The 21,793-nt window shown below is 50.3% G+C and overlaps 1 protein-coding gene across 5 annotated transcripts; it reads right to left on the bottom strand.

Moving 5' to 3' along the window:
• Positions 1 to 812: 812 nt before the first annotated feature.
• On the bottom strand, positions 813 to 21,402 carry cdhr5b (cadherin-related family member 5b). 5 transcript variants are annotated; one of them, XM_039742584.1, is made up of 10 exons: positions 21,322 to 21,402; positions 20,071 to 20,277; positions 18,836 to 18,949; positions 17,446 to 17,509; positions 12,250 to 12,432; positions 11,736 to 11,912; positions 11,290 to 11,409; positions 9,030 to 9,158; positions 2,028 to 2,215; positions 813 to 1,493 (listed from the first exon to the last, which is right to left on the bottom strand). In XM_039742584.1, the coding sequence occupies exons 1-10, from the start codon at positions 21,388 to 21,390 to the stop codon at positions 990 to 992; spliced, it is 1,755 nt and encodes a 584-aa protein (XP_039598518.1). In that variant the 5' UTR covers positions 21,391 to 21,402; the 3' UTR covers positions 813 to 989. The 5 variants fall into 5 exon arrangements, with proteins under 5 accessions (XP_039598518.1, XP_039598521.1, XP_039598522.1 ...); XM_039742587.1 differs by lacking the exon at positions 11,290 to 11,409; XM_039742588.1 differs by lacking the exons at positions 9,030 to 9,158; positions 11,290 to 11,409.
• Positions 21,403 to 21,793: the final 391 nt, after the last annotated feature.

The following is a 21,793-nucleotide window of genomic DNA, read 5'->3' as shown; positions in this document are numbered from 1 at the left end:
GTGTCGCCTCTTGACTGGCATGCTGCAATGTATACTGGCAAATTAAATGCACACTGGTACATTACTGGCATATCTAGTGTCTGCCCAAGTACAGTATCTCATGCTTTGCCAGTTCACCTTTGGACTGTGCGTCTCAGTGCCCACTGGGCTGCAGCTGTACTTTGTTGTTTTGTGTGCTGCAGTATTTAAAGTCCAACTGGCACACTGCCAGACTTTCTGTGCCCATTGGCGTGTTGTTGGGCTCTGATGTTTCATCTGTTGTAGTGTTTAAAGCCTCACAGGAGCAATAGCAGGTCTAATGCCCACTGGCACACCACTGGCCTATCAGTTTTTGTGCCCACTGGAATACTGCTGTGCAGTGAGGCTTCATAAGATGTGCCATTTAAGGGCTCACTAACATATCGGTCTGTCTAGTGCCCGCTGGCACTGACTATCCTGAAATTTCTAATGCCTTGCTATTTCACTTTTGTACTTTATGTTTCAGTGCCCACTGCCATGTTGATACCCTATAATGAAATTTAAAGTCTCATTGGTATCCTGGCATATTTAATATCCACTGGCACACTATGAGTTTTGGTGTCTTCTGGCGTGTTGCTGTGGTCATATATGGCATTTGATGTGGCATTTAAAGACTCACCAGCACTCTGGCAGGTCTAGGGCCCACTGGCATGCTGCTGTACTGGGCTCACCCTTGGACGGTGATATTGTGTGCCTGTTGGCACTCCCTTTTTTTTTCTCTCTTTATTATCCCGTATAAATAATGGTGTGCCAGCCCCCTTGACACCTTCATTAATCTCCACTGGCAGTGCCCTTCAATAATTAACTCATTTATTTCAATTTGGGTTATCGACATCGATTTGGCCAGCTGGCTCACTTGATTCGCGTATAAATTAGTGAAATCTCAAGGTGAGGGTCCCGTGTGCCACGGCGGTTCAAGTCTTTGTGTTTGCCACGTTGTACAGAAGAGAGCAGTCTGTGCCCTGTAGCGGTCACAGGATATCCTGCTCGAAGTCTGCATTGGGTGTTGGGGGCTCATAGCTGATGGAGGGTCCACTGGGGGTTGTCGAGTCGGAGCCCCTTGTGACCTCTTCATCGCTGCCCCCGTCTTCCTCCTCCTCCTCCTCCTCCTCCTCTTCCTCGTCTGCCTCAGCGTCGTCGTTGATGATCACCACATCCACCTTGGCGTCGGGCTCGATGTCCTCCTTGAACCACACCGACTTGTAGCCGTCCTCGGCCTTGCGCTCTTTGGTCAGGATGGACTTCACTTCCTTCTCGCTGATGCTGCCCTCCGAGTTGGCCAAGCTGTTGGCATCTGCGGCGCTGGCGGCTGAGGCCGCAAGAGCGGAGGCCACAACCCCATTGGCGAGCCTGTCGGCCATCTGGCGGACCCTGTCATCCGTCTCGTCAGCGGTGGCCTTCGTTTGTCCGTCGTCCTGGTAGCCATCGTTAACAAACTGAATTTGGTCGGTCGATGTGGCTGACCCTCCGGGAGTCTGCGGGGGGAAGCAGAAAGACTAAGACCCCTGTATTGTGTCATTATGAGGTGGAAAGGCGCTATATCAGAGGTCAACCTCTGCTTGGGGATCCTCCTAGAGGTGCCAGTGGCTGGCACAGCACAATGGGGGTCACACGGTGACACATTTGAGAGCTCAGAGCGTCAGCAGGTCCGCCCAGCGTGTTCTCTGGTGCTGTCATTGTTGGGGGTCTGCCTGGACGCCAGTCAGTCACCTGGGGTTATGTTGTGCTGACCTCCATCTTCACATGTCATTGTCATTTACGGTAGCCCATGGGGGGTTTATCAGGTCTGAGCTTCACCCCCACTTGAACAGGTGACAGCACAGTGGGCCACATTGGTAGGGATGATGGGCACAAAGTGTAGGTGAAGGTGAGGGGGACCAGCAGACTCCACAGGTGCTCACGGACCCCCAGCCTGACTGTCTCCTCCTGATATGGCACCTTTCACAGTGTAGACCCTCACAAAGCAGACGAGGTGACCTTGAGAGCTGTCACCCTGCCACCATACTTACTCTGTCTAGGGAGTGGATGTAAGTGCGTGCCCGGGCCATCTTCTCATAATCTCCTCGTCCTTGATGGACTTTAAAAATGAGGAAGCCAATGATTGCCAAGCACAGGACCAAAAGCACCGACAGTGTGGCACCGAGGGCTGCCATGTCACCTGAGGTAAAGCCTGGCGGCGGCGGAATGGGCACACCTTCTGTAAAAGGAGACAGAAGAGGGGGACACAAATTAATAAGGAAGAGAGGGGGGGGGCATTAGAGAAGCCACCTGTGTCCCTGGAGAGAGCGCCCCCTGGCCAATCAGACAGGAATGGCCATCAGTGTCCACTCCATAGGCCAATCCAACACACGGTGCCCCCTGCTGAAAGCCAGCCGAGACCCTTGCCACCTGAGTTGTCACCGTCACCTCCTTATTGTTTGTCGTCTCCCCCTCAATTTGCCCCAAAGTGGAGGTGACGTCTGCACCTTTAATAGAGAAGCTGCCCTGTGGATGGGCCGACGAGGAGGAGGAGGAGGGTGGGACGTCCTGAGCAGAGGAGGGGCTTTCAAATGCAGCGAACGTCAGACGTTACCAGAAGAGAGAAACTCCCTGCCAGGGACGTGCAAACTACGCTGGGTAACGGGACCCTTTGACGGTGGAGGCTTCCTCATCTTCTGGGGGGCTTTGAACTGAACTTCCACTGTTTTTGGGAATTAACCTTGCAGGTCGTCAAGATTTGTGGCCATTGTCACTTGTGTCGGTTGCATTGTTTGGTGCCCGCCTTGTGTCGTTCTTGTACAGTAAATGACGTCACGACGTTTAAGGACCGTGCAGAAGTGGGGAGTCTCGGGAAGCAGAGCAGCGGTTTGTAAGACCCCTCCAGTGATGGGGGGTGGCATTTGACTGGGCATTACCAGGTTGGCATCTGCTATTGTGTCCACAAGGGTCCTCACTGCCACAGGTGCAGAGCCCAGCGCAAGTCTGAGTGGTCCGCCTGCAGACGAGACCTGAGGGGCCGCAGCCTGGCGCTGAGATGTCAGGACCCGCTCATCGTGCTGCTCCTCCTCGGCCCCTTTACGGCTTTTGGGCGTTCGTCTCTACCGCTGGTTTTGATTTGCCTCGCTTGGTGGATTTTGTTTGTTTGCTTATGTAACATTCATTATTATTATTACTTTTATTATTTTTACTATTATTATTATTATCATTGTTATTTTTATTATTATTATTATTATTATTATTACTTTTATTATTTTTACTATTATTTGCTTTTGGCCCTGTGGCTCAGGGGTCACTATAATGTTCCCCTCTCCCTTGTGGGGTCTACAGACTTTGGCCCCTTGAGTTTGAGGATGAGGCCCACTTGATGCGGCCATGTGCTGACACCGAGTCCGACTCCGCCCATCTGCAGGTGACGTCACACACAGATTGTCCCTTTACAGTGTCCCTGGTCACAGTCAGCCAACTAAACCTTTAAGAAGGCCATCTTCTGCTGTCACCTTTGATGGTGCGGACCCTCGGTGGGTCTGCTGCTTATTGTAAAGCCAAACTGGCCAGCAGTACCCGTCCTGATTTGGGACATCATTGGTCACAGAGTTTGGCCACTAGGGGTCACAGCCCCACCTCCAGTGCCATCACGCAGCTGCCTCATTGGGTTCCTCAGCTGTCTGGGCTCTCCTGGCCTCGCCACCCTCTTTGTACAAATATGGAGGTCCACACAAAGTGCCCTGAGTTAGTGTGCCAGGCTGTGCCACCCCATGGGTTTGCGATCGTCATGTTGAGCTTATTGTTGACTGTTGTGCCACACAGGAGGATGTTCACACTGGCTGGCGAGGGGCACCTCGTGATTCCATAAACATCAGCAGATTGAGAGATAACACCGGAATGTCAGTGCCCATGTAAACACGGCTGCTCACCACATGTGGGAATTTCCTTATTGCCTCAGTTTTTTTTATTGCTTTATTGTCGGGCGTTTTTATCAATTTTGATAAAAACAAGCAAATGGAAATCTGCACGTTGTATTGAACCAACAGGATTTAAGGTGGCGCTGCTCTTTGTGCCAGGCCCTCCTGTCACCGCTTAGCAACATAAAGAATGACAGGGTGGGACATGCAGACCAGGCCTGGCATCGAGGTGCCCTCAGGTTCTTGGCTCTGAGTGCTGCAGTGGCTGTTGTGGAGATGGACATGTCACATCTTTGCTCAGCAAAAACTAGCAGGAGCACCTGGTGATGCCCAATGTGTATGGGGGGGCACCACCTAAAGTTCAGAGCCAAACAGTGGTGGTGCCCTGTGCGGGAGCTCAACGATGGGGGCTTGCATAGCAGACAACCAGACAAACACACCCTGAGCTTTGAAAACAGATTGGTAGTCGTGTGAAAAAGTAAATGCACCCCCATGAAGTTCTCTTTTAACAGATGTGATGCCAGCTTCATTTAAACAGCATTGTCACATAAAGGTGACGTCATTAAATGTCACAATGAGGATTTCACTTTGCTATCATTTATTCAATGGCAGTAGAGTGTCTGTAAGTCCGTATGGTGTAGTCGGCAGGATGTGGGCACGTCAAGAAGGCCTATGCTGGGCTGTGTGACTGTGCGCCAATCAGGAGCTCTTCTGTGGCTTCACAAATCTCTTATCGTCTGTTTGGGGTCATTTATGGGACCTCAGGTCTTTCTAGAATGTTCCTGTGGATGGTTCTCGTGAGGACTTACAATGGCCCCCCTGTGGCATCACTCTGATGGACCACACTGGCATACTGCTCAGTGGTTGGCAGTGTTGGGCACCACGACCGATGTGCCCGCTGTGCCCTGTGCGACTCACTAATTTGTATTTCCGGTCTGTTTGTGAAGGAGCCAAATATTGAAATTGGACGAGAGCCGTCTGCTTGAGGGCCTGTAAAGGTTTGTCGGTCTGAGCTTCAAAACTCAACAACCCAAACTGTGCAGCGGAGGAAAACATTCAGGACACGATAAACGCGGGCAACAAATTGGAATGAAGTGCGTCTGGGGTGACATGTTAAGAGGAAGGGGTCCTACGTGGTCCGCTTACATTTGAGGTAACGGGTAACGCAACGCAACGCAACGCACTGAAGTAAACTTCACAAACAGACGAGCGCAATGGCGGCAGTCACCCTGGCAGCCTCATGTGACACCGAGTGACAAAGTGACAATGCCAAAGTGCTTCGAAATACGAGACCCTTCAATGCCTCCTCCTCTTGCAACGAGAGTCTCAAAGTTAGTAAAGCTGCCTGGCAAGGACCCTTTAGAAATGGCGACTGAGTGCCACTGCGGTGGGCATCAAGGTGCCAGAAAAGGAGAACAAAGCTGTGCATCAGCCTGAAGCTCCTTGTTCTGTCGTGGACTCCCACCACTGCAGTAACCGCCGGTGGTCAGCCGCCGACATCTGGACTTACAAAGGGGGTCACCAGACCTGCAAAACCTCAAAGGGGGAAGGCAACCTGCACACCCCTGGCCCACAGTGACATCTGAAAAAAGAAAATGATGACAAGGGTGGGCGACCAGTGGGGGGGGATATTAAAGGTCATTCAGCTGGATTAGTACTGGGAACAAGGAGGGACACTCGGTCCACTAGATGACATGGTGGCACCATCACCATGGTGATACCCTCCTTGAACTTCACATGGGCTCCAAGTGGCACTGCTGGGGACATCAGAATCACCAAAAATAGAAAAACATTCACAGAAGAAAACAAGGGAGTGGGGGACTAAATGTATAAAAGAAAAAACGAAAGAAAGAAAGAAAGAAAGAAAGAGAAACAAACACACAAACACACGCTGCGCGCTGAAGGCCCCGGGACGTTCCTGTCTGTCCACAAGTCTGGGATGAAGACGAGCAAGAAATGTTGGGAGGAAGAGGAGCACAGAAATGACGGCCTGACCACGAGATTAGGGTCAAAGAAAGAAAGCGATTGTCAGAAACCAACGTCGAGGGGCTTGTTATTCGAGTTTTATTGACACATATGACACATATTTATATGACACTTATTTTTAGGAAGTCACTGTGCACTGGAGAGATTCCAAAGGACTGGCAAATGGCAAATATCATCCCATTATATAAAAAGGGTGACAGGGCAGATCAGAGCAACTATAGGCCAGTAAGCTTAACAAGCATCACAGGAAAATTAATGGAAGGAAATATTAAGGATAAGATTGAGCAACACATGACAAGGACAGGACAGTCAGCATGGGGTCAGAAGGGGGAGGTCGTGTTTTACTAACATGTTGGAATTCTATGAGGAGGCAACAAAAGGATACGATCAAAGTGGAGCAGATGAGATTATTTATCTGGACTTTCAGAAAGCATTTGATAAGGTGCCACATGAGAGGTTGGGCATCAAGTTAAAAGAAGTGGAATTCAGGGTGATGTTTTTAGATGGGTGCAGAATTGGCTCAGACACAGGAAGCAGAGGGTGATGGTGTGAGGAACCTCATCAGAACTGGTCGATGTTAAGAGTGGTGACCAGCAGGGGCAGTGCTAGGGCCGCTGCTATTTTTAATATATATAAATGATTTAGATAGGAATATAAGTAACAAGCTGGTTAAGTTTGCAGATGATACCAAGATAGGTGGATTAGCAGATAATTTGGAATCCGTTATATCATCACAGAAGGACTTGGATAGCAGACAGGCTTGGGCAGATTTGTGGCAGATGAAATTTAATGTCAGTAAATGTAAAGAATTACACATAGGAAGTAAAAATGTTAGGTTTGAATACACAATGGGCGGTCAGAAAATCGAGAGTCCACCTTATGAGAAGGATTTAGGAGTCATAGTGGACTCTAAGCTATCAACTTCCCAACAGTGTTCAGAAGCCATTAAGAAGGCTAACAGAATGTCAGGTTATATAGCGCCTTGATCTGTGGAGTACAAGTCACAGGAGGTTCTGCTCAACCTTTATAACACACTGGTGAGGCCTCATCTGGAGTCCTGTGTGCAGTTTTGGTCTCCAGGCTACAAAAAGGACATAGCAGCACTAGAAAGGTCCAGAGAAGAGCACTAGGCTGATTCCAGGGCTACAGGGGTTGAATTATGAGGAAAGATTAAAAGAGCTGAGCCTTTACAGTTTAAGCAAAAGAAGATTAAGAGGTGACATGATTGAAGTGTTTAAAATTATGAAGGAATTAGTACAGTGGATCGAGACTTGTATTTTAAAATGAGTTCATCAAGAACACGGGGACACAGTTGGAAACTTGTTAAGGGTAAATTTGCACAAACATTAGGAAGTTTTTCTTTACACAAAGAACGATAGACACTTGGAATAAGCGACCAAGTAGTGTGGTAGACAGTAAGACGTTAGGGACTTTCAAAACTCGACTTGATGTTTTCTTGGAGGAAGCAAGTGGATAGGACTGGCGAGCTTTGTTGGGCTGAATGGCCTGTTCTCGTCTAGATTGTTCTAATTCTAATTCTAATTCTATATATAATATAAATATTTATTATTTTCTTCTTCTTCTTCTTCTTTTCTTTTCAGCTGAAATCAAACCAATCACCAGGACCTTTGGTGGGCTGAGTGGCCTCTTCTTGTCCAGATTGCTCTCCTGTTCGTCTTCCTCTCTTCACACTTCTCCGTGTGGTCAGACTGTTTGACCTTCCTCCTCCTCCTCCTCCTCCTCAGTACGTTGCTTTGTTGTCCTAACGATTCCTTTGATGTCACTTCAGTGCTGCTCGTCTGGTGCCTCCTGACTCAAGAAGACCCCACATGTCACCTACTGTTCCACTCGTCTCGATGTCCCCTTGTGTGAATGACCTCAAGCTCTTTGGGGTTCCCTTCCTAGACCCCACAAACCCTCCTTTTTGGACCACATTTTGTGCAGGAGCCGACCAAAGGGGTCCGTAACAGAACCGATCAGTGAGACTTGAAGTCGTTCAACGGACCCCAGAGGTTCACCTACTTACGGGGTCACAGGTTTGTTAAAACTGGGGGTCGGTAACATCGCCATGTCGTTTCGAGGTTGCTGATCTCAGATCTTTATCGGTGGTCCTCGCCGCTCCCAGAAGGTTCCAAACGACAGACCTCACACCTGAGCATGAGGGGTGTCTCTGCTTTAGGGGATTTCACGGTCAGTGATGTCATTTTTGATTTTTGATCCTTCTCTAGCCCCTTGTGGACCCCATCAGGTGGTGGTCATGTGACACGTTTGTTTTAACAGTCCAGAATATTCCAACATGTCAGTGCTTCCGCTGTTGGGTTTCTCCTCTTGGCGCCAGTCTCCTCATTTATATGAAGAGCCCGACTTGCGCCAAGTCTGACCTCCTTTTTGTTTCTTTGACTCTCCTCTGCTGTTTTGTGTTCCTTCAGACGCCACTTTGCTGTCCTTTCATCCCACTCTTCATCCCATCTTCATCCCATTCTTTCATTTTATGTAAACCACTTTTTGGGCCGGGGGTTTTGCGATTCTCCTCTCCCTTGACGGACTGCAAGCCTTTGCCCCCTTTTGAGGTTTGAGTTTAGAGGGGCAGGCTTACTGTGTGAGGCCTGGCAAAGCCCACCTTGCACTTTCGAGTTGCCATCACCTTCTGACATGACGGGTCACATAGTGAGTAACGAGGTCACCTTCAAACACAGTCTGGTGGCACCCAAGTGTCCGTGCATGCCATCAAAACAGAAAAGACCCCCAAAATGGCAGCACGCTGACACCATCGATGTGACGTTGAAAGAATTCGATATGAAAAGTGCAAACATGGCAATCTCAGCTCGGGCACAACTGACCTTCCATCAAAGAGAGCAACCAAGCGAGGCACAAGCACAGACAGCGGCCCACCAAACCGCCCAACAGACGAGCCCCTCAGCACCCCATTCTTATGTTTCGAGAGATGCGTTTCTTCTCCATATGCCACCCTCTCTGATCAAAACCCGGCTCTCGGAGTTGGCATCACCCACATTCATCCCAATATGATCACAGCCCAGACTGTACCCACTAGAATGCCAAACGAAATGCAAAAAGCCTCCCAACACCACAGAGCAGACAGCAAAACAGCAAAAGCTTCAAGTGAGCCAAGCATACAAAATGTACCTGTGCCAGCAGGGGGCGCAAGTGAGGGATGGGGTGATGAAGATGGCGCTGGAGACGCAGGACTTGCCGTGGACGTTAATGGAGATGCTGAGCTCTGTAGAGTGCTGGAGGTGATGGTGGTGGCAGAATCTGCAAAAGTAGCATGGTGGGGTTACAGGGGCAAAGAAGAATATGGTGCCAATGGCCTCTTTGAGGATCAGAGGTGGACAAAGGGCACATCAGAGTGGGCAGCTGTGAGCAGAAAACAGAGCAGCTAGTAGTGTGGGTGAGATTCAGAGCCCCCCAACTGACCCCTGCAGCCCCCCTTCCCTCTCACCAAGTCTGCACTGGCAGGCATGTGTGGCACTGCATACTTAGTGCACCCTTTGGCCAGTGCCACACCTCCTTAGTTCACATCATCTAAAAAGACCAAAGGTCATGTGGGCAGCTTCTCAACCAATGGGAGAGCCTTCAGGACTGAAGCCAGGATGCAGCTCTCTGTGCAAAGACTTGTGGGAGTCTGAATGAGCCACCGAGGCAGCAGTGGAGATGTGACACCCGGGTGAGATTTGGGGACAACAGAGGAGTGGCACATGAACTCAAAGGTCGCCTCTCACCCGCCACGTCTCTTCAGTCCAAAGCCAGGGCTCCACACGTCACTTGACAGCAGTACCTGCACAGGGGTCTGTGGACGAGACAGAGGGGGTCCGTGATGGAGCTGGCGTGGCTGACGTGCTCCCTGGGGTCCGAGCAGGAGTTGTGTGAAGGGAGGGAGGACACTTTATTAAAATCCTCTTATCCTCCCATCTCTACGCGACTCGTTGTTCCACTTTAATGTCACACGGCGTCACACGAGCAAATATCAGAGATCAGGAAATTGAACAGCAGACCCTCCAAAGAGGGAGCCCAACGGCACAAGTGAAGTAAGGGCTCGGTGGAAAAGCGCGGACCCTCACCTCCTAAAAAGGCCAAACCCAGGAGTGAGCCCAATGGGCGGAGGCTGTCACTTAAAATGACTTCAGGAACAACTCGGGGACACAGCTGGGGACATTTCACACAAACAGAAGGAGGTCTTCACCTAAAGAAGAAGTAAACACGCTAAACAAGTGACCGAGGACTGCGGTGAGCAGGCGGATATTAGGGGCCTTCAAAGTCCACTTGACGGTGTCTGAGGAGGAGTGAAGAGGACGAGCTGTGAGTGGCCTTTGAGTGGCCTTTGAGTGGCCTCAGCTCGGCCACCTTGTTTTAATGGCTCCCCTCACCCTGCTCTAAACTCGGCCGTGTTTTGTTGTGTCTGTGCAGCCCACAAGCCCACTGCCCACTGCCCACATGTCCAGCGAGGCTGATTTCACTTGGTGGGCTGCACTGTAGAGGAGGACAGAGCACAGCAGCCACTAATCATCTTCATCATCATCATCATCATCATCATCCATGTTATTTATATAGCAGGAATCCCCCCATCTGACCCCTCCTGTTTTTGTCAAACTTTCATGCAGCTTGTCTTGTTATCAGATGCCAGGGGTGGTATGCGGACCCCCCTCTCTTTTCAGTATAATTGAGCCCTGCTTCTCTATGCCCTGCGTCCAGGGAGTCAGAATTCCAATGGCATCACAGGGTCACATTTCACATGGTGATTAACGGGGGTCATCTCCACAAAATGGGGCGCCCAGGGGTCCATACAGAAAAGTGCTGAAAGCAGGAAAAGATAAAAACAAAATGGCAGCACGCGGACCTCCCTGAAGACGAGCACCAAGGTGGCCTTTCAAAAGTGAACACAACTCAACTTCCATAAAATGTTCAAATCCCAGAAGGGGTCCGACTCCCTGGGGTCCTTCAACAACCTTCACCAGGCGAGACCCCCACAGGTCATGTGAAGACAATTTACTCTCGGGGATGTCCTTTAAATGTCATTAATAAAGTGTCATGAATTCAGCACCTCAAATCAAATCAGAGACAAAGCACAAGCACTGCCAGCCACCAGCCAAGCGTCATGGCACACGAGCCCCCTCAAGAGTTCCCTTTCTCTGCGTTGGTGTCACCCACTTTCAAGCCAACGACGTCACAGCCTGAGCTTCAATCCCACATGCACCGCAAGAGACAAGCCCCCCAGGCAGCCCCCTTGTTGGAGTTCACGTCTCCACATGCCACCCCTTCTATGCGCTGGCATCGCCCACCTTCAACCCCCACAGGCATCAGCTGAAACGCACAAAAGCCTCCCAACACCGAGGGGCAGAAAGCAAAACAGCAAAAGCTTCAAGTGAGCCTAGCGTAAGAAATGTACCTGTGCCAGTAGGGGGCGCAAGTGAGGGAGAGGATGATGAAGATGGCGCTGGAGACGCAGGACTTGCAGTGGATGGTAATGGCCGAGTCGAGCTCTCTAGAGTGGTCAACATGGTAGAACCTGCAAAGGTAGCACGGGGGGGTTACAGCAGCAAAGTGTGGTATGGTGGAGATGCCCTCTTTGAGAATCGGTGTGGGCAAAGGCCACACTGGAGGAAGTGACTGTGCCCGTGGCACATAATAGCCTGTCAGGGAGATTCACTCCACTGACTTCTGCCAGACCCTTCCTGGCATCAGCCTTGGTGAGCACCTGACCACTGGCAGGTATGTGTGGCACTTTATACTGACTGCATCCACACTTCATGTAAAAAAAGCAAAGGTAATGTGGGCAGACTCTCCCCGGTGCCAGGGCTCCACACATCAGCGATGCCCATTTGTGAGCCATACCTGCATTGGGATTTGTGGTCAAGACAGCAGACGTGTGAGCAGGAGATGGCGATGGGGTTGGCACGGCTGACGTGTTCCCTGCAGTCAGCAAAGAAGCTGTTGTGCCACTTGTAGTGTTCACTGTGGCACTGGTAGTCGTGGTGACACCATCACTGGTGGACGTGGCATTAGTGGCACCTGCAAGAGTAGCATTGGTGGGGTTACAGTGGCAAAGTGCATCCTACAGAGTAAACCACAATGGCAATGCCCTCTTTGAGGCTGTGATTAAGGCACATTGTGGACCAACCCCACAAACCTCTGCCCCCCCCTTCTGCTGGCCAATCAGAAAGCTGGCATCAGCCTTGGTGGGCACTCTCCCCAGATTTGCAGCTCAGCCCTGGTAAAGACTTGTGCAGCAATATACTTGACTGGTATTTCAAATCATAAAACAAAAGTAGCCACATGGAGTGACCTCAAAGGTCGGGTGGCCCCCCACTGGCAGGGCACCAGCATGCCCATCAGCTAACAGCAATACCTGCATTAGGACTTGTAGTCGGGACAGAAGGAGCAGGAGAGGAGGACCGCGAAGGAGTTGGCACAGCCGACGTGTCCCCTGTGGTCTTTGCAGGAGTGGCTGTGCTGTTGTTGATGGGACTCGTAGTGCTGGCACTGGTGGGTATGGAGGCAATGTCAGTGGTGGACATGGCAGTAGTGGCACCTGCAAAAATAACAGCATCAGATTACATCAGAGTCTCCTGTCTGGGCCGCCATGGCAGTCAGCGGTCGAGTCTGTGCCAATGCTGTGTCAAACAGAAATGTGGTGGTCCTGCTAGGCTGTCCAGGGCAGTGATGTCGGCCCCCCAGACCTCTGACTGTTGCTCGGGGACTTTCAGACATCTGCTTTGTAAAATCTGAACTCGGTGAGGCCAGCCAATGGTGTGCCAGGATCTCAGAAGTGACAGTGGCGAGTGCTGAGGTGACCTACCAGGGCAGGCCAGGTCTGTGATTCAGGTGGGATTGGCCAGGGACCCCTGACCCTTAAAGGTGTGAGTGAAAACAAAATGGCGTCCATCAGTCAGGGATGTGGCAGAGCGAATGCCAAGGCGGAATGAAGCAAAGGTGGCCAGGTCAGAAGATGGAGCCCAAGTAAATACGGGCCAGGGTCAGTGCCAGTGGAGAAATCCGATGTCACAACTGAATGGGAACCAAAAGGCGCAAAAGTCACCGAAAATCCAAATCCTGAAACGTTTAGTAAGAGTGGTTTGGAGTTCAAAAGCCTTAAATATCATCGCCTTCATTGCGTCATTGGTCACAACGCCGTGACCAAGGGTGACCAATTGTGACCAGGCGTCTGGCAACCGCACAACGCGTCACAGAAGCAGAAACACAAATTGAACACCAAATGGCTTTGCTGTAAAGACCAAAACAAATGCCAGCTGAACTGAACGAGTGCAGGAATTCATCACGCATCCTGCAGGGGGCGCACGCCGGCATTTAGGTCCGGAGCTGCAAAGCAGAATCCGCAGCTCACTAACAGGTCATGAGGAACCTGGAAGAGATGAGGGGACCGACTGGACTGAGTGGGACTGGACTGAGTGGTCCTCTCTCGGGTTTACACCGCCATCTATCCAGCACTAACCTTCACAGCATACCAGGTGAAGAACTAAAGGACCTCGCGATGGCACCAACCCTAATGTGCTGAAAGGCTGCATGTCCTCTGATCCCCTAAGTCCCCTGACCCTACAATGGTTTACAGCTCCATGGAAAAACAGCTCGTGTGCCCCCAAACCCCAAGGTAGCGCAACCGACTGGCCGGTGGCTCTGACCTCAGACAGGATGAACGCCACCTCATGTGAAGCCCCAGCTCAGCACTGCACTGGACAAAGACCACGATGGACAAAGCTGTCATCTTCCTGCTGACCTGGAGAAACACGGCACCAGGGGGTCTCACGTTCATTCAATGCCACGCTGCCCTCTCTTCTTAATTCTTAATTCAGTTGTACTTTTTATCTATCTATCTATCTATCTATCTATCTATCTATCTATCTATCTATCTATCTATCTATCTATCTATCTATCTATAATATAGTGCCTTTCACTCTATCTATCTATCTATCTATCTATCTATCTCATTATATAGTGCCTTTCACTCTATCTATCTATCTATTATATAGTGCCTTTCACCTATCTATCTATCTATCTATCTATCTATCTATCTATCTATCTATCTATCTATCTATCTATTATATAGCGCCTTTCACCCTATCTAAGTGTTTTGCTGTGAGATACAAAGCAGCTCACAGGCGCTGGGGGGGGGCGCAGCAGCCCCCCCCAACTCTGCCGTCCACCTTAAATGTCCTAAACGTGTAAATCATTTTAAAGGAGACATGAGAAATCATAAAAGTGAGTGACTTCCTCAGACCAAGTTGCCCAGTGCCCACCGTGTGATGTTCAGTGCAGATGCCCACTGGGGGAGGGGGGGCGCACCACCCAGCTCTGCTCTTTTATAACCCAATAAAAACAGTGGATGCCTGCGTAATGAAGTGTCTGAGTCACACGCGGTGTCACACATGGAGGGTCACAGGGGGCCTTTGGACTCTGACTGTTGTCACCAGTAAAACATTCTTGTCGGGTTAATGATCTCACCTGCCCAGGTGTGACTTGTGCCCGAGTAGACAAGCGGAGTCATCAGGAAGGACAATGACAAACACAAGCCCCCCCAACATCACTCATTGTGTTTCCTTCAGTGTGCTTATGCATTTCGTGGTGTTGACCCCTGCCATGCTCAGTGTGTGTCACATGACCTGCCCGTGTGGCATGAGGCGTACCTTGGTGGCGGGTTCACTGCAGTTTTCCTCGCTCAGCTTTTGTTCATTGTTATTAAGTTCAGTGCCATGCTGATGCCATGTTGGTTGTTTTTGGACGGGTACGGCCGTGATGTTGTGGTCAGACGGCAGTCGCCATCACCCGCTGTACGCGTCACTCACACACCCAAAGTGTCCTGAATCAGGTACACAGCGTAGAACAAGTCACCATCAAAAGAACAAAAGGAAGACGGAGTGAGGAGGCTCATGTGTACCTCGCTGGGAGTCCATGCTTGTTTGTTTGCCGTGACTACAGATGTGACTTTGGAATGAAAAGACCCCTTTAGTGACTCCAAAGACCCTCAGTGGTCTGAGGCTGAAGGGGGTGAGGGGTCCAACATGAAAAAAGCCCAAATGTGCCGAGTCCATCCATTTTCCAAGGTAGATGTGACTGGATATTAAGCTGTGACTTGAGATGACACCAATATCATCAATACAACAAAAGTAAATCTGCAATTCGGGCTGCGCGCCTCATCTGAGCGACTCCTCCATCCCATAATGGAGACGCCCAGCAGGTGTGCGGAGGGCTTCATCTTCAACTCGGGGAGCAAAACCCCGGACAAACCTCTGGACATACGGGGCTTTAAACACGGTTGTGGTCATCACAATGGCGCCCACTACCCCACATCAACGCATCTTCATGGCCAATAAAAGCTCACGAATGTCATTTAGAACTTTAGGACGCCATGACAGCCCGTCGTGATGTCATCGTCGAGACGCAGGTGGGCATTGCTGGGGTCGCTCTGGGGACGCCGTCAGAGGGCTGTACACACCGTCCAAGATGGCGGCGGCCTGAGGTGGTCCTGGTGGTCCTCGTGGTTTTTATTTTTAGTGACCGTCTGCCAGTTTTCACAGATTGAGTTCTTTTGTTGAGGCGCCCGTCTCTCTGTCGGCTCTCTGACACACTATGAGCCTCTCGCACTGCAGAGCGGAGCCGGCCAATGAGATTCCAGGTGTGCCTAAGGGGGCGGGGCCTCCACCGTCCCATGGCTTTTCTGATTCGCTGGATATTTGATTTGATTTTTATCGATTTTCCTCTTTTTTACATTTGTTTCGTTTTTTTTTTCTTCTTCACTCTCTTTTCCCAAAAAACAAAAAGATTTAACAAAAAATCCTAAAAAGTGAAAGCTAACAGAAAACGGAGGCCGAGCAGCACAAGCAGGAGGTGATGACTCAGCAACGGCAACTTTAAGGGGGCTACAGCGGACCACCCCATGCATTGTGTGACACGAGCAACTGGACATTTCTCTTTTGTTTGCTGTCCCCTGATAGGCCCGTCGAAGTTACTGGGCTGGTGAGACCTGCAAAAAATATTTGAGGGGCAACCAAAAAATCAAATCCAAAGGCGGGACGCGTCTGCACCGTTAGCAAAACTCCAAGTGTGAGGGCCAACAGAGGACGTCCTTCACCATCAACCACAGGTTAGGAGCTCTGAAGCCACGCCCCTCACAGCGAGGGACGACGAAGACAAAATGGCCGCAATTGAAATCAACGAAACGTAAAACTCGAATCACAAAAACTGAATGTGGGACGCGTGCAGAAACAGAAAACGAAGAGCGAAATCACAACCGAAGCTCTGAAAACGCTGAGGGGGCGGGGCCATTCATATGAGTTGGTCCAATCTGGCGCCAGGCAGACACACGAAAAAGGAACAAACTGCGATGGATGGGCGAGTGACGGAGGAAACAAACGAAAGTGATGACGGGCCTCGGAGAACACGTGGAGACGGCTGAGGCCATCAAAACGTGACATCAAACCTGACGGCAAAGCGGCGATTTCTTTGGAGATTCTCCAGATGTTGGAGCCTTAAAAATCATCACATGGTTTGAGGGGCCAATCAGGAGGTCAGAACACGGAAAGAGAAGATGAAGAAGAACAAACACACGAGACGAGAATCGAGTCAAAAAACGACAAAGTCTGAACGTAGTCAGCAAACGGTTAACCACGGGAGCAGCCGGGATTTGTTTTCATCCTCAGAATCTGTGAACCCGGATGGGGATGGGACCACCACGTCACGATTGACCGTTCACGACCCCCCAAAGGACACGACATGACGAGTGCTCAGAAACGTCTCGAAATCATTCACAACACAAAGAACAAACTGAAAACTCTGAAATCAACAAGGGGCCGGGGGGACAAAATGAACAAAAGGGAAAACATCCGACATGAGGACCGCCAACGAGAAACCAGCAAAAATGGCGACAAGTGTGAAAAAACAAGATAGGCACAGCGGGCACATCCAAAACAAATCAATACGCCAAGCGTTTAATCCTGAGCTGAGTCACGAGGGGCCGAGCCCATCCCGGCAAACATCAGGTGCAAGGCAGGAACAACACCTGGACAGGATGCCAGTCCATCACAGTCACACATGGGCACCACCTACACAGCCTTGGACGGTGGGAGGAAAGACACACAGACACGGAGAGAACATGCAAACTGCACACAGAGGAGGGCCGGGGGGCACAGACCTCAGTGTCCTCAGTGGGAGGCAGCAGCACCACCTCAGCGTTCAAAACGAGCAAAGTCGAGAGAGGAAACAAAATCGAGGAGCCGCACGAAAAAGTCTAAAGGTGACAATCCGAGAAAATAGTAAGGGAGTCACAGACAGACGTGCGGGCACCTGTCAACACTCACGGCTCTGAGGTTGGAGGAAAACACAAACAACACCAGACACGCGGGCACAGACATGCCACCCAAACACAAGTACCACCAGAGTGCCACCAAAATGACAGCAGCAGCAACTTTCACTTCCATTTTCAGCTTTATGTTTCCATTTTCTATTTTCACTAACGTCTTATTAGTTTAAACTTTCATGAACAAGAAAACCGCTTTGTTTAGATGGCACCTCAAAAAAACAGAAACCCTACCTGTAACGTCTACGCTGATCTTCGCACGGGCAAACTCGCCACTCTGCCTGTCTTCAGCCACCACCTGGAAGAGAAAAGGTGGACGGAGAGATAAGGAGAAGGAAAAGGGCGCACTATAGTGATGGGCAATGAAAGGCGCTATATAACAAATAGATAGATAGATAGATAGATAGATAGATAGAGAAAGAGTGAAAGGCACTATAGATAGATAGATAGATAGATAGATAGATAGATAGATAGATAGATAGATAGATAGATAGAGTGAAAGGCACTATATGATAGATAGATAGATAGATAGATAGATAGATAGATAGATAGATAGATAGATAGATAGAGTGAAAGGCGCTATATAACAGATAGATAGATAGATAGATAGATAGATAGATATGACACTGCATTGCTCCACCCTTGGGGCGGGTCCTAAACCTTCACTGCGGGTGTATGGCTTGAGAGATGAGGGGCGGGGCCAGAAACATGAGTGTCGCTACTGGCCTTTAAGGGTCAGCCCCCACCCTGGGCACCACAGTGCAGTAAAGGCCCCCTGGTGATAAAGGAAGCCCCTCAGTCAGGCAGGTTGGCCTGTGAAGTTCTGACACGAGGAGCCGGCTGTCCTGGACAGCTCCACTGCCTCTCATGGTGGGCACACAAAGTCCACGAAGATCAAGCAGAGCACAAACACTCAGGCCAAATGCTCCAGATGTCCCTTTAGGACCCCCAGACTCATGACAGACACACTGGTGAGAGCTGCCTGCTGATTTCACATTTGAGCCATCGTGAGGACCACACAGACGTTGAGAAGCTCAGCCCACCAAGGACCATGAAAAGACTGACACCTGTGGCCTGTCCCTGACCAGGAGCCTCCGAGGCTCTAAGGGGAGAGTCCTTATAAAAGTCTGAAATGTCATCTACACATGAACTTAGGTCAGGATGGAGTGGTCTTCTCCCTCATATCGAAGCAGACCCCACGTCCATCTGCACAGCTTGAAGCTCCTCAGCTGGGATTCTCACTAAACGTGAGATGTAGTCCATGAAGTTGGTGGAGAAAGGCGCTGTCCCCAAAGGTCAAAGCAGAGAGTCACAATTCCACACATGATTCAGCGAGTCAATGCAGCACCCCTCATTAGAAGACATCACCTTGTCCACCTCTCGCTACCTTGTCCTTGGTCATTTAAAGTGGAGATGCCATCGTGTGGTCCTCCTCCCTCATAACTAACTGACCCCCCCCAAGTCCCCCTGCACACACAGTATGTTGTGCCCCTGAGAGCCCACATGGGGGACATGTGGGCTGCTGGTGGTCACTTCTTTCATGATGCCTATGGACTACTGACCAGTGTGTCTCACAGCTCTGAAGGCAAACGTCCACCCCGGTCACCAAGTGCCTGTCACTCACCGTCACGTTGGCTGAGCCAGCTGAGAGTTTCCCGCTGGTGAGGATGAAGCCCTGAGCGGTCACCACAAACTCTGTGCTGTCCTCAATCTTGTAGACCAAGTCGGGGTTTATTCCCTGGAAAAGGAAATGCTGAATGTCATACATTTGAATTAATCACTCAGTCCTTAATTACGAAGAAGCAAACGATGAGGAAGGACAAGGAAGCAAGTGAAGGCTGACCCTCTGAGTGAGCCGTTAATATCCAGTACCTTATATAGCGCCTTTCATGACACCTCAGAGCGTCATGTTAGCATGAGTGGAGGATCAGAAGAGAGCAGCCAATGGACGGACCCCGGAAACGAGCCTCTGATGGTGACACAAACAGGTGACATGCCAGTCTCACCCCAGAAGGGGGCGCCAGTGCCAGCTCATAGTTACAGTCCAGTCTGCCACTATCTATACTTAGTGCTTTCATTACCACCATGTCCTGTCCTGGTAGCATTAGTCAGGGGGTGCCATCAGTATGTAAACAAGGTCTGTGGCCACCAGGGGTATCCTGGAGTGTCCCCCAAAAGCCATAATACATGTCAAGGACATCAAAGTCCCACCAAAGTCTGAGTGTTTATCATACAAGCGAGAAACACAAATGACCGGACCGGAACCCAGCCCATGCCTTAAGTGGGTCTGCACCCCTGTGTCACCGGTGGGCTTCTTAATGGCCTTCGCCCCCAATGACATCACAGAAATCCCCCCCTCACTCACCTTCCGCTCCTCTATTAACATCAATGGCCGCCCTCTGCCCGCCTTCTGTTGCCCCCCAACTTCACTGAATCTCTCAGGCTCCCCCTTGTGGCCACAGGAGTCTCTTCAACTCCACTCGGCTACTGTGTTGTAAAGGGGCATCAGGCTGGTACAATCGGTGGCATGCAATGCAATACTGAGGGATACTAGGTGACACGTGTGTCATTAACAGAAGTCCTCCTATGGTCATTTTGGCCCCGTTAACTGGTTAGTCTGCTGTCCACTCTGCGTCCTAACTCTTAACTCTCTCCAGGTCTCTGAGGGTCCAGCAGCTAACAAAGCACCATGAGTTACTGTACTGACCATCCTGAGGCCATCAACTGAAAATGGCAAGAGGGGCACAATATGGAAGTCACCAGCTGGCCAAGGTCAGCCTTTCACGAGACTTTCCGCACATCACCACCCTGCCAAGGATACTGGTGGCAGACAGGCAGTCACTTTCTCGATGAACTCACATTATTGAAATCGGCGTCCGTGGCGATGACCTTCAGGGGTCTGCTAGCGAAGCCCCTCTCGAGGACCATGCTGCCATCCGGAGAGTCGCTGGGCACAAAGCCGTCATATGTCGATTTCTCGAACACTGGAGGGTTTAGGCTCTTTTTTAGGACGTCGATGGTGACGGTCGTGAGCGCAAACTTATTGGCGTCGTCGGTCTGATAGGCCTGCAAAGGAAATGAGCAAAGCAAAGGGGTTAGCAGGTAGGCAGACCACTGAGGATGGCCAGATGAAGCAAAGCATGTTACACCGACGTAAACTGGCATAAAGGTCACAGGTTCAAAGCCGACTTTTGACCCCCCAGGTTTGAAATGTGTGGGCATCACCCAGCCATTATTGGCAAGTCTTTCTTGAGAAAAGGCGCTATATAGATAAAGTGTTCGGGCAAATGTCAAGAGGGTGAGACTTTCTCACTGCACTTTATCTCAAGACCCTCCATTGTGTTGCATTATACCCAACAACCAAAAATCTGGACCCCCTTTGTGACACACGAGAGCACATTTCGATGGCTTACGGGCTCGAACAGAAGTGTTTTGTCAGCCGAGCCAGCAGGTGGCGCTGTCCTCTGATGCTTTCTCCTCTTTTCCTTCTGCAGCCTATCAGAAGAGCCCACCTCCTAATGACATCATCTCTGCCTCTCAAGACACCTCTGTCTGATGACATCACGTCCAGTCCCTGTCCCACATGATCCCTCCTCTTCCTGTTTCTTACATGTAAGTCCGCCATCTTGATTCTCCAATTCAGTTCCGTATTGAGCTCAAGTCTGTGAAGACCCTGATTATTTCTGAGCCAATTTTCAAATATATGAGGTAAAACTCCCCACACCTTTATGCTCCTTTTTGAGTGTTTTTACACCTTAAAACTGGGCAGTGACCTCTGAGCCATTTAAATTGGGTGGTCTCAAGGGGGAGTAGGTGCATATTAATGAGAAAGGGGAGTGGCTACAGGATTTAGACCCTCCCACCACCCCACAATATGGGAGAGAATGACGATGTGCAGAAAATGAGCCATCATGGCGCTCACGTCATAACGTCAAGTAGAAGGCGGTTCAGTGGTCCCCCATGTTTGATGTTTCACGTTCCCCCTCGTCCCCTGCCATACCACATTTTAATGACATCACAACAACATGCTCCTCAGGCTAATAGCTGATTGGCTGGCTGCATCAGTCCAGGGTGGGCCTCATTCTGATCAGGAATTCCCACCGTACTCACCATCACTGATAAAACGATTTGGTCTGCCGACCCCACAGCCTTTGTCATCGTTATATTTCCAGACGCCATGTCAATCTGAAAAGTGCCATCTTTGTCACCTGTAAGAAAAAGGCAAGATAAGACTAAACGTGTCCCTCAAGTCCCAGGCTGAGTCCTTCTTTTCATTTGGGACATTTCAGAAGCGTGAGGAGGACCCCAACGTGGCGCCCAGACATTTCCTAATGACGTTACCTCCATGACTCCCTCAAGAAGCACCTGCTGCTGTCCCTCTCAGATGTCATTCTCGTTGTCTCCACTAGATGTCCTCTCTTGGACTTGGCTGATGTCTTTGAGGATTCTGGAGGTCCAGACGTCACGGGGTCTCTTTAGTTTGTGTCACCCGTCATGATGTCAGACCTGCTCAGCTCTCCCTTTGGCCCCCCCATTTGACCATGTGACCAAAACGGTCTCACCAGCGCCACCTGGAGTCTGG

This window comes from Polypterus senegalus, chromosome 1, assembly GCF_016835505.1.
Source record: "Polypterus senegalus isolate Bchr_013 chromosome 1, ASM1683550v1, whole genome shotgun sequence".
NCBI classification, from domain to species: domain Eukaryota; kingdom Metazoa; phylum Chordata; class Cladistia; order Polypteriformes; family Polypteridae; genus Polypterus; species Polypterus senegalus.
This window is presented reverse-complemented; position numbering and strand designations above follow the sequence as displayed.

What these genes read in the sequence shown, in the direction of transcription:
- cdhr5b (XM_039742584.1), bottom strand. Translation starts at nt 21,390, where the DNA reads ATGGCGTCTGGAAATATAACGATGACAAAGGCTGTGGGGTCGGCAGAC. An exon ending in CTGGCTCAGCCAACGTGACG is followed by an intron (nt 17,510 to 18,835) that starts GTGAGTGACAGG and finishes TTTCTCTTCCAG; the next exon opens with GTGGTGGCTGAAGACAGGCA. An exon ending in ACATCCACTCCCTAGACAGA is followed by an intron (nt 1,494 to 2,027) that starts GTAAGTATGGTG and finishes TTCCCCCCGCAG; the next exon opens with ACTCCCGGAGGGTCAGCCAC.